At 44.3% G+C, this 12,454-nt stretch overlaps 2 protein-coding genes across 7 annotated transcripts in view; both read left to right on the top strand.

Annotated features, from left to right (window-relative positions):
* Window positions 1-9,277, top strand: part of AK8 (adenylate kinase 8) — a 78,339-nt gene extending 69,062 nt beyond the window's left edge. For 4 of the 5 annotated variants that reach the window (XM_083807417.1, XM_083807416.1, XM_083807419.1 and 1 more), the window contains exons 12-13: window positions 6,018-6,098; window positions 8,700-9,277. In XM_083807417.1, coding sequence (XP_083663543.1) covers window positions 6,018-6,098; window positions 8,700-8,946 — 328 coding nt within the window. In that variant the 3' untranslated portion in view covers window positions 8,947-9,277. Of the gene's footprint in view, window positions 1-6,017; window positions 6,099-7,774; window positions 8,675-8,699 lie in introns of those variants that run through there. The other variant, XM_083807420.1, reaches the window with a different exon arrangement.
* Window positions 9,278-9,675: 398 nt separating this feature from the next.
* The window catches only part of DDX31 (DEAD-box helicase 31), a 63,548-nt gene continuing 60,769 nt past the window's right edge, over window positions 9,676-12,454 (top strand). For both annotated transcript variants that reach the window (XM_083807401.1, XM_083807398.1), the window contains exon 1: window positions 9,676-9,864. In XM_083807401.1, coding sequence (XP_083663527.1) covers window positions 9,691-9,864 — 174 coding nt within the window. In that variant the 5' untranslated portion in view covers window positions 9,676-9,690. The remainder of the gene's footprint in view (window positions 9,865-12,454) is intronic.

Below are 12,454 nucleotides of genomic sequence, written 5' to 3'. Positions count from 1 at the left end.
TAGTCAATACAGACAAGATGACCTGGGTTTTAGCTGGGAATAGTCACTTGGATTCAATTCTGAATTCCCTTCTTACCCATCACCTTGAACCAGTACCTTGGTTTGCCATATCCTTGTGATAACTCAATGGTTCTACTCAGGAAAAAGATGTTTTTGCAAAGCAGATTTTTCTTGTGTCTTGGCCAAGCCTGCCTTCTTACCTGTACTTGGCTTGCTGTTCTCGTGTGATAAAGAGGTTTGTAGTTTTGTGCATTTCTGGAAACTTTTAAAAACCCCCAAAATGTGGTCAGTTTTAACAGGGGGTCTTACAGTTTAGACAAATTCAGGACAGTTGTGAGAGATGCTGCTTGTCTCCCTGACAGTTCAGGCCGTAATGCCCCCCAAGGCTTTTTCATCCTTTTGTGAGAACTGTGGTATTTCCTTCTCCGCCTGCTTTGGTTCTGTTTTATGAGCCAAAAGGAGGAGCATGCATTTGTGCCAATGGTCACACAAGGATTTTACCTGTGGTAGCCTTCCAGAGAGCTGCTGCATCCATGCACTTCAACAGTCTCATTTCTTTTTCAGCTTTATAGCTCATTTACAAAAATTGTAACCACTGCATTGCCTGAGCTAAGTCCTCCAGGAGAGTTATTCTCCATAGGGAACTACACCACGGCATCAGATAAGCCTGTATTGATATCACCATGCTGTCTAAGATGTGTTGTGCCCTATCAAAGACTCCATTTTCTAGCCTTGAACTTGACATTTTCTGCTTGCCTGCTTAGAAAAGAGGGGAAACTTTGGTTCTTCCCTCTCCTTCCTCTCCTTCTTTTGCTCTCCCTCTCCCTCTCTCTTTCCGTTCTCTTTTGCTCACATTTACGGGGGGTTCTGTCAAAGTCCTGCCAGCAAAGTTTGCCGTTAACTTTGAGATCACACAGGCATCTGATCCTTTTTTTTTTTTTTCTTAAAGCAGGCTGATGTGGTATGTTGTAAACTGCCAGGAGCACTTGCTAATTTAGTAGTTAATGACAGTCACAGAGAGTGTTTTTCTTGCCCCTGGAGAGGCTTTAGACACAGCTGGGGTAGATTTGCCACTATCAATTATGCACAATTTTAAACAAGAATTGGCCAGCAGGGGCCTCTTTTTTTGCAGAGCGCAGAGTGTGAAGAATGGGAATATGGCAGCTGGTACCTGCCTACGAGGGGGAAGATATATAGGAGTCAAGAAAATAAGGGAAAGATTAATAGCTTACTATTTTTAAAGTTGCAGTTTCAACTCAAAAGTTTAAATGTTACATTAAAAGTGGCCCAGTGTTGGTATTTGTTGTTTTTGTTTGCTTTTTTGTTGGCTTTTTTTTTTTAATTCAAGCATCCTAACATTATTGCAAGGCTTGATCTGGCCCTAGTGGAGCCACAAGCAAGTCGGGAATCTCTGTGTTTTAAAAGCCAGCTAGGGAGTCAAGGTTCTGCCTCAGATACTACACCACATTCTCTTTTCATCCCTAAATGAAAACAAGGTATGAATTCAATTAGATTTAACAGTGTCGGTCAAATTTCACAGACAATAATTTTACAAAAAGAGCTTGGCTTTGGGCTCCCCTCCACTAATGTCAATCCCGAATAATTCCAGGTGGTAGGAAACGCCAAGGATGAGAATCCGACCTAAGTAAATAGCTCAGGTCCAGAACAGTCAACATCTGGATCGTTCATCTGGGTCAGGCTCATAAAGCGGCAATGTTTAAATTACAGGACCAAAACCTGTGAAAGGCCACGGCTTGCAGGCACAGCTTTGGATCTCCTGAGATGTGAAGGCAGCTGGCAGGGCAGCGGAGCCGTCCTGGAAGGTGACTCGGTACCTGTCTGGGCAGGGAATCATGCCTTAATCCCTAGCTCAGTGATATCAGATTCAGGCACACAACACTTTTTTTTTTTATGGCAACACATTTTTTCCATTGTAGGTGCTTTGAGTCAGTGACATAATATCCGCAAAACAGGAAAACCACCACCAAAAAATTCTCCTGAGGCCAACTCTCAGCACTGACAGTTGTTAATAACTTGGATTAACTAGGTTGTTTGCCATCTGGAACAAACGCGTCGCTCAGGATTAGAGGAGTGCTGCTGTGGAGGTCAGTAAGCTTCCTTCACTTGCTGTAGGGCTGTGACACATTCTTCCAAAAATGTCTCACGATCATGCTTGAAATAAAACTTACTTTTACCTTCTCCTCTCTCCGTTTGCAAAGGGAAGCCACCGTGATGCCCTGGTGACCTCTAAGATGTTAGACAACACTGACTAGTCCAAAGCCAGAAGCAACTGGAATGCTCTTTTGGAACACCAGAAGGCTGGCAGGAGAGCAGCGTTATATTCCAGCTTTTAGACACTCTACGTATTTCATCGTCATCCAAAGGCAGGCTAGTTCTCATAACAGGGCCTTTGACTAGGTACACAGTGACGGTGTCATCAACATTATTAACTTGTTTAAATTGAATCTCTGTAATGTATCTGAAAGCTGTAATAGATTAGATAAGTGATATCAAGTACAGTGGGAAGGAGGCAGGATTCTGACATGAGATTTTTTTTCCCTTCAGTATTTGTGTTCACAGTTTTATTACCTGTGAAAGCTAGCTGGCGGGCTGGACCTTCCCATCCCTCTCCTGGGAGGGCAAACAAAGGAGAGAGGACGGAGCTTTGCTTGTGGGTCGCTTGGCTTCACTCCTGCATCTAGCAGCGATGTTGCCACTCGGTGGCCTGGGGGACGTTTGTCCCCAGAGACCTGGGCTGAGAGGCTCTACCAAGCTACACCCCACAGAAACCAAGAAATTGGAACTGGATGCCAGTGATTTTTGGTTGGCACAAGGTAGGAGCTGAGCCCGTGATTCGGGGGTGAGGATTCTTCGTACATCTCTGCCCAGCCTCTCCGGTGAGCACCTCTCGGTGCTGCTGACTGACACCACTCACCTGTTGCAGAGCTGAACGAACGGCTTGCCAACTCTGAAAGAGAAGCTGCTAGATGCTAATCTAGCAGCATAATGTGGTATCCTTTGATATGAGGCTGTGTTTCCTTGCCTCCCTGTCTACCAATTCTGATGACATCTGTTTCATATTTCTCCTTGATAGAAGTTGTGACACATTACAACATACAAAGCCTGGCTGATTCCTAAAGAGAGCTTCACAGATCATGCATTTATGTGGGGGGAAAAAAAAATATATTACACTCTGTATGTGAAAGGGGCCAACCCCTGCTTGAATCCAGTACATGCAGGGAGTTGTTCCAGGTACTGTGCTAAATGCTGGATCAAGGTCGTGGATGCAGGCCTCTTTCTTAGAGGATTTCCAAGAGAAATCCAGCGAAGGTGTTACCTGGACAGTTTGAGGGTCTGGTTTATGTGATCAGGATCACAGCAGCTGAGAGGTGGACACAGGAAATGTTGCTCAGAAATACCTTGAAGCTACCAGGAATAGCAGAAGGCTGGCACCTCACAGAGTGCATGCGTGTAAATGGGGTTTACTCGTGTGAGTAAGCCTCCTGGGGCTGCAGAATAGACTGTGTGTGTTACGTGTCTCCTTCAAAATGATAATAAAGCTTTCTAATTGGAAGTATTTTAAATCTACCTGATAGTTCTGTCTGTGTTTTTCCCCTTCATCTTTTTCCTGCTTCTGAACAATTTTAAACTGACAGCCCCGGGGCGCGATGTTTTCTCTCATCTCCGGGGATGTGCAGTGCGGCGGGGCGAGGCGTCCCACCTCCAGCTGGAAGGACAGTAAGACGAGGAGTTGGTGCTGTATATTGTGCCTGCCTTTTTACAACCCATCTGGGGGAAAAAAAATCCATATTAGCAGGGATGTCTATGCTCTCCCACATCTTCCCCCTACACTTTTCTTTAATGGTGACACCAGACTGGATAATAAGAAGCATCTTGTATAAAAGAGAAGGGAAGCTCAGACAAGGCTTTCAGAGTTCATTTTGTTGGCAGCTTTTTAAGTGGAGTTTTTTAGGCTCTTCTGTTTCAAACACCGTAATACTTTCTGAGTTAGTAACTATGAATTACGACAAGCTTTCTTGATATGCCAGGTTATAATCCTTTAGTGGTTTTGTTTATTTCAGAATATAATAGGGAGCCGTATCAATTATCATGACTGTATAAATGTTGTTCCTCTCTACTAGAATATTCATCTTGAGCTATATCATCAGATGTTACCTGTTCTGACAATCACGTTTTTGTGCCATTGTTGGGCAACAGAAACAAAGAAAAACAAAATGTTAAGAGTGTAAGGGATAAAAGAGTGTTGAAACTGTTGTTCTTTTCCTGTCTTTGGAATCTGCGAGATCTTGAATGTTTTATTCCTGGCTGTTATTTGTTACCACAGTGTGAATAGAAGTCATTATCTGTAAACATTTGAAAAGAGAGATGATTTTCATAACTTTAAATCCTACAAAGGATTCTAGTAATCTGCTATGTGCATGCCAAGGTAAAGCTCAGCCTTTCATCTGGTCTGATCCCACCCAGTCAGTGTAAAATGTTCCTTTGGTGAATGTCTAAAGCATACAGTATCTTTTGTGAGAGGCAGACAAAAACAAAAATAGGGAGTCTGGCCTTGAAGGCAGCAGCAGGAGTGGGAGTATTATAAAGGAAGATGTACTTAGAGACTTCAGGATTTGTGCAGTTGGTGAGAGTTTGTTTTCATAAGTTTTCAAAGGAAGCCTTCTTTTTAATTTTGCTGCAAATGAATCACTAAATGTGATCTTTGCCCTGAGCTGCTCTGTTGCAGTGGTGTCTTCCAATGGCCGTGTGACTCTCTCTAGCCCAGGGGCTCACGTCCTCTCATCCTCAGCAGTTTGTTGAGAATTTTCTGCTGACGAGTTTTTGAACTACAACATAAAATTAACAGAACTGTTGTAATGAACCGAACTGCCGAGGAGGAGTCACCGTGGGATGGGCACAACAGTTTATACTCAGCGGTGTAACGTGACTGGGGTCAATAGTGACCTCTATTGTTTTCTGGTTCTACGTCCTTGATTCAAATCAGGGCTCTTGTGGAACCCGTAGGGAACGAGTAGGCAAGTCCCACCCCATCCTCTGGTGAGAAGCTGTTCGTAGCTTGAAACCCACACCACTGACATCGAGGGTCTGGCTCTTCAAGATGCTGAGCAGCTATGTCTTGTTCAGACTCAGTGGGAATTGCAAATTCTGATCTTAAAATCATGCATTAAGATTTCCTCTAGCCGTCTCAACAGCAAGGCTGATTGTCAAGTGGGTTATGCCACCCTGCTGCCTTCCATGCCCCAACACTGTTCGCTATAGATCAACTCTAACAGAAAGGACACGGGATTGTCAGCAGCGTAATGTGACACGTATTAAATCTTAATACTCGTTCTGCTTTAAAGGATGTACGATAAGAGTGTGAGATAGGAGGACTCACTCTGTGGGGCTGTGTGGGGAGAAAAGGGTGAAAGAAGTGAAAGTGGACTAAAACAGCAAGAGGGAAAACATTGTCATTGGCACCGAGATGTGTTGTGCTGTTATTAGGGAAGGATCCGTAATATTGGCACACAGCTCTTTTTCTGTCCTTGACAGGAAGAGTAGCAATTTTTTATTTACCTGTTGCAGAATGTCCTTGTGATTGTGTTTTTCAGTTGGATTGAGTAGCTGGATTCAGAGAAAGATCAGAGGTAGCTGCTGGATTGTGAGTGGTCCATGACAGACTCTGATATTGGCTCCGACTGTAATTCAGCCACTGGCGTCCAGCCTGTCTGTTAAGCCCTGCCACTGCTCACAGAACCGCTCATGTTGCATATCAAGGAGCTCTGCCTTTAAAACCCAGTAACTGCTCTCCTCGTTTGAAGACTAAACAAGGTGGGAGAAGAACCAGAGAACTGAGCTCCCGTGCATATGTTAATACCTTCTGATTCACTAAGGCCTAACGGACACTTCCATGTTTCTGTGTCCTGTTCCTTTAGGGTAAGGATGAGCTCGTACTCTGAAGGTCACAAGTGCTGTTCTCAGGATGTTAATGCTCTTACTCGTTATGTTCTCCGTAGGGTGTTTTTCTTCAATCTTCCCTATGAATCCATCATGGAACGACTGTCTCAACGGAGGATCGATCCAGTCACTGGGGAAAGGTTAGCACTGATGTCTCATGTATAACGTTTTTTAAGACTGCCAGCAAGATGAAAGCACCAGGTAGAATTCATAGAAATCTAAGGAAAGTCAGGAATATTGTACTCATGTTAAGGGATTCCTTAAAAGAAAGGTTAAAATTTTCATAGCTACTCAAGTACCAACCCACCTACTGACTGCAGCAAGCTCCTTTTCTCAGAATAGGGCATTTTAAAATCCCAGAGAAATCTACAGCAGCAAGTAGCTCAGCTCTTAACACTGTAATGGTAACTAAATTGGCAGGTAAAAATAATGCTGAGGGAAGACGTCTGAAACCTAGCCTAAATGCACATGGTTTTCAGACATTCCCATGGGAATTTTGAAAGTTTCCCAGCTGGAGAAGATGGAAATCTTGCTGCATTTTACCTCCCCCACCTCCTGTGTTGGTTCTGTCTACTGTGAGATATTAATACATTTCTTTCTCAGTAGAGCAAACTTGTTTGAGTCACGGAGTTAGTGTAAAATTTGGTTCTCAAATGTGGCAGTTTGTCTTACTGGCAGTCCCATTGCCTTATTTCACCAGGGAGCTTCAGGTTTACTGTCAGCTCCACCCTTGTTTTGGGGGGAACCAGTACCAGTGAAATACCATCCTAAATACCTGCTGGACTTGGGGCAGGAATTCCAACTTCCACTTGTGCTGTTGTTATGATTAACATCTCGAATGGATAACTCCCCACACTTACACTGTAAAGCACAATTTTATTTTCTTAATGTTTAAATGTATCCTGTTGAATCAAAGACAAATACTGAACCCTCCAAGATTAAGTCCATAAATACTGGATTCGTGCCAAAGTGCTATGTGATTATTCAGACATCTCACTCTAGGTGTGACATTAACTGGTGACAGCAGCAGTGATTTGCTGTAAGTGTTCCCTTTGTTTTAGTAATAAGTGATGCGGTTGTTCAGAAGAAATGAACAGTACGAAGCAAATCATTCACACATCTTTGCATTTCTTACCGTTAGGATTAGCCTGTTCAGTATCTGCTCCAGTTAACACGCTTTCTTCTTCCAAAGTCTGGGTTTTATTCCTTCCAAATTCATTGTGAATTGAATTGTTTTAGATGCTGTATCTAATCCTCGGCATTATATTAAACCTGCACCACTGGCTACAGTGCAGTGAAGAGGGTGGCCTTCAGCTGTGCTCTAAATAATCCTAATGTGGAATGAACTCTGTGTCCACATCGTACCAGCTGGGGCTGTATTGCAGCTCTCTGCAGAGACACGGAGACTCTGCTTCTCTCCTTGTTTTTGCATGTATTGGCTTTACAGGACGAGGGATAAACTGGTTTTGTGTCATCAGAGACAAAGGGCACAGAAGACATCCAGTCAGAAGTAGAATTACTATGGCAGGAAATGTAAATATGTGTTTGCATTAGAGCTTTTAGCGATTGCTGAAAGCCTCTGGCAATACAGGAGCATTGTCAAAATACTTTTTGGTGTCAGCTGTCTGGGCAGACTGAGCTGGACTGCAGCACTGCTGCGGGACTCTGGTGATGAAAATCCTCTGACTTGCTAAAGATTGCTGACGAGATGAGTGAACCCACAAGCAGGAATTCAGGGAAGCCGAAATCTGGCATCCTGGAAATCAGAAGTAACTAAAACCTATTTTGGATTGAGGTAGCCTCTTTTTATCTGCAGCTCCTGTAAAAAAAGTGCTAAGAATTACATTCTACCTGGTGTCCTCCCAGAAACAGAGACCGAGGTAGGGTATTTGTGTCTTCTTAACTTCTTCCAGTGACCCTCCGTGCTGACAGCGTTAACCCTACTGGCCAGTGGCTTATCAAGAGAAAACAGGCCTGTCTTTCACACTCACGCCTGTGGTGATTTGGAGGCAGTGTTACGTGAGGGCTGTGCTTCTGCTGCCCTTCTGCCACTTGCTGGAAACATTCAGCCACATCCCTGCTAGTAGGAAATACTTGTAAAGTTTGGTTTTGGTGATACCAGCCCTGTTCTTGCACTTCTGAATCTTGCCAGGAAAGTCCCCAGTGTCCGAGACCCTTACACACGTTTTAAGTGCAGGTCCCTCAGCAGTGCCTGGACGCAAGGCTATGTTTGGACTCTGCTTCAGTGCAGAGAAAGCACTCAAAGTTCAACAGTTTTTTTTCTAATTAATGTCTAGTGTCAGCACAACGGTGCACAGCAAAGATTTTTAACAGATTTTTAAGACTTAAGGTTAGGGGTTTTAGGTGCTATTTTTAGATAAGAGTCAAAGATTACAAGTAAAACACGATACCTTGGGACTGGATCTGGAACAGCTCCAGAAATGCTTCATTGGGCACATGACAGGGATTTCTCCGCACCTTATGTGAAGTATTAAAACACTACCCGCAGTCTGTGTCACCTCAGGAGAAACTCTTGGTTCTTGAGCATCCAGCACTCCAGAGAGCAGGAAAGCCAAATAACTCGCCCTGCAATTCGTAATCATTGTTCTGAAACCCCAACCTAGAGCAGAAGGAGGCGCTTCCAATGAACTGGGATAGGCAAAACCCGTGGAATATCTCAGGCTTTGGCTGCTGTGCCCTCAGGCTGAGCTGAAGCGGTGACGTTTGTGTCTCATCTCCAGATACCACACGACGTTCAGACCAGCACCCACACCGGCGATCCAAGCCCGTCTCCGGCAGAACCCTAAGGACAAGGAAGAAAATATAGAGAAACGTGTGGAAACCTACTACAGGAATGTCAAGGAACTGGAGGAGTTTTATGAAGATGCCTTTTATGTCAATGCTGACCAAGATCCCCATGTTATCTTCGAGTTTATAGAAAGCTGTATCATTAAGCCCCTTCCATGTAAAAAGTTTAAATGCTTATAATTATTTCTTCGATAGCTGGCTTAAAATTTTTCCCTGTAATGTTTGCAGTCCAGTCACTGATGTAGCAAGTTCACAGGTGAACAGGAACTCAGTCAAGCTGTGTTAAATTTGAAGCTTACCAAGTTTAGATGAAGTACGGAGTAAGAAATTGTATTTTATGGGAATTTTTTGTTGGCTTTTGTTTTGTGATCTAAGGTATGAAGCACTGCAGCTACAAAAGTTCCTGTTTAGTTAAAAACATCCTTTTCTGAATCTGTGATAGAGTGAATAGTAGCTTTGTCTTAACTGTGTAATACCATGCAGCCAACTTGGATTATTAAAGCTATTAGACGTGTTTCTGTCTTAATGCACTCCGTGGTCTGCACAAGAACTACTTGGGACTGCCTGTCTCTCTCTGACAGTCTGCTGCAAGCAAACACAACAGCAAATAGAAAAATGAAGCTTGCAGCTCTGCAGTGCACTTTTCCCAAAGACAGCTGCAGTGTTTTGAGACCAGGATGCCTTCTTAACTCGACTTGCTTAAAAAGTTCTGCCAGAACAGCAGGACAGTCACGCTGTGGGTGCGCCGTCCTTCCCCACCACCCTGTTCTGCAGTTCCCCTACCAGGCAGAAAGACCCAGAGCACCTGAAAATAGTATCTAGAGCTATAGCAAATGGGTTGCAGGTTCATCACTTTCAGAGCCCAATTAAGGCCATAACGAGCTGCAGGAGCAGATAGGTTACTAAATTCTGTTTTCCTGGTGGATGGAGGCTCTTAGCCTGTGCCAGAGGCTTTTCTGCAGCAGCTACGCACTCACCCCGTTTTATTTCCTGCTGACTGCAGGCAGCACCTGTGGCTGGTGTAGCTTAGCTGTGGCTGGGGAAATTGCTGCCCGTGTTCCTTTACTCTGGCTGGAACTGGTTGCCCTAAATACTCAGGTAAGTCTTTCTTAAATAGTAAATCCTTGATGAAAAGTACAGTGCTGTTAGCTTGTTCGGACTCTAGCTATGGAAATGTGTGTTTTTAATGCTTCTAAGGAGGGGGTGTCATTTGTCGTGATTCACAGCAGCGCTGAGTTTGATGCATGTTATGTCTCCCTTTATTTCTTCTTTGTGTATGTGAATGTGAATTCGCTTTGACCTGGCGATGGGGAGGTGTCACAACTTTCTTCTTGCAGCCTTCTTAACTGGGAAGATGTAGGAAGCACGTGGGAAGCACGTACCTCCTCCTTTCAGGCAGTACAGGCCTCCAGGAGCCTCTTAGTTTTGTACAACTTCTCTGTTCTCATCTTTTATCGTGTGTGTCTAGGTCTCCGTGGAGTACTGTAAGGATATACATGCCCAAGTCCTTCCTCCCACCCGTAGAGTAAATTCAGGAGGGAAGACCCTAGTTATCTAGGTGGCTCAGGGGATGTAGTTTTATTTTGGGGTTGGATAATGAGAGTTTAAGGTCAAGGTTTTCAAAACCTTTGGGAGCTTCGATGAATGGGAATTGGACTTTCCAGACTTGAGGATAGCCTTAAAAATCTCAGAATAAATATCTTTGGAATCTAAGAAAGCCGGCTCCCCTGGCACCACCAGCACAAGTTGAGTCCTCCGGGCCTCTTGCACTAAGAAGCGCCAGGCTGAGGCCCTGGCTGCTTCCTCTGCCCAGGGCCCAAGCGCACACCCTGGTGTAAAGCTGGGCCAGGGCATTTGTAACGGTTTTACCTGTTACAAATGTGCTGTTTGGTAACCTACTTGGGCAGCTGTTTTTTATGCTATTGCTATAAAGATTTGCTGTAGCATTCACGCATAATTGGGAGCCCTTCTATTAATAATACATGGGAAGCTCATCTTGCTAATATCACCTTCATCTGAATGTTCCTACTAAATATTTTGATAGATGAAATGGATAGAGAGTGTATTTAAATACTGTTTGTACTGCAGCTAGGGTACAAAAGGGACAGTGCATCTTTAATTAGACAGGTACATCTGCTTAATTAATTTAGCTGTAAAGCCCTTTTTCCTCTTCATTCTTTCATCTATATGCGGACGCTATATTAGTTCCGCTCTGCTGGTTCCATAGAAACTGAGAAAAAGAGCTTGTCTCATTGAGATGCGCTTGGCATGTCTGGGTACGGAGTCTCAGGTCAATGGTCAACCCCCAAGGGTTTGCAGCAGGCCTGAAGTGCAGAACGTAAGGGTTAGCAGAACATGCTAATACTCATGTAGAACTCTCCCTCGGAAACAACTAAAACAATTGACATTCATTTAATTACTGTAAACGAAACAGCCCCTGCATCACTTTGCATAGTAAAGCCTGTTAATACCAAAAAGGTTCAGTGGATGGGAGGAGGAATTAGGCTTTTATAATTGGAATCCAACACTTAAAAACCAATTTGGTAACTATGCTTGATTTTATTAGCATCTTATTCTGGCAAAACAAATGTTAAGCAATGAGAAAAACAAGGTAAAGAGGAGGTGGTAAGAACACAGCGGGGAGCAGACGTTACTTATTGTACAGCGTGCCCGGTTCTGAAATGGACATCTTTTATCACTGTTTTTCGAAGACACTTTGCCGAGAGGGCTGTTTGGAGGTTGTGCTACACGCAATATGTTACGCTGTTAATTACGCGGTTTGGCACCAAGATGAACGCGTTCAGCTGTTCCACAAACTTTCACGTCCACCTGCTCCAGACAATGGATCCTTCGTGCGCTGCAGTGGAAGGATGCTGGAGCGCCCCCAGGCAGGAATCCCAGTCCTCCAGCCCTGTCTCTGTGGGGGGCCCTGGAGCTCTTGAAACCTTTCCCCTGCATCCTTTGGTTTCTCACCTTTCCTCTTAAGGCTTAGACACGTCTTGGGTGATGATGCCAGCACAGAACCCTTAAATGTAACTGGTTTTACAGCCATCTGTTCATGAGGTGTTGCAGGAGCTGTGACTGCAGGGTAGGAAGGGACAGCAAGGTGTTCTCACCGTTCCTTAAGGTTTGTTTTAGGCCAAAGATGGGCTTGGCAGGTTCCTGTGCTTCAGGGTCTGCTTCTTGGAGGTGCAAACTCTGGTTATGACCCTGTAACTGCCCACGTCCAAATCAGAACCTTAAAAGTGACTTTGCCTCATTCTTAATTCACACAGAGAAGTGTCTGTTCCTCTCTACAAGCAGGCTCTTCTGGGTTAGTCTCCTCTTTCTGCACCAAGAACTGTTTGATTCTATGGAAGAAAAGAAAAGGCAATTGTCAGGCCCATTTCATCAAAGGAAGTTGGCTCTGCAGTGTAACTGTGGAGCTGCAGTTTGGGAGGCTGGGGGAAAGAGGCTGAACCTGTGCTGGTGAGGAGAAGGGAATGGTGGTGTGCCTGGAGGGCTCTATCAGGCCCCAGGTCCTCTCCTGGGCTTTGAGAAGGCAGTTTGAGGCTGAGGTGTAAGGAACTCTGACCTTCCTCCTCTACTTCTACCTTGTACAAGCTATCAGATACGCTCAGAACATTCATTTTCCTCTTAGGAGTGCGGTATCAAAATTACTAACAGTCAGGCGAGGCTGGATACCTAC

The sequence above is a fragment of the Anser anser genome, assembly GCF_964211835.1.
Source record: "Anser anser genome assembly, chromosome: 21".
NCBI lineage: Eukaryota > Metazoa > Chordata > Aves > Anseriformes > Anatidae > Anser > Anser anser.
This window is presented reverse-complemented; position numbering and strand designations above follow the sequence as displayed.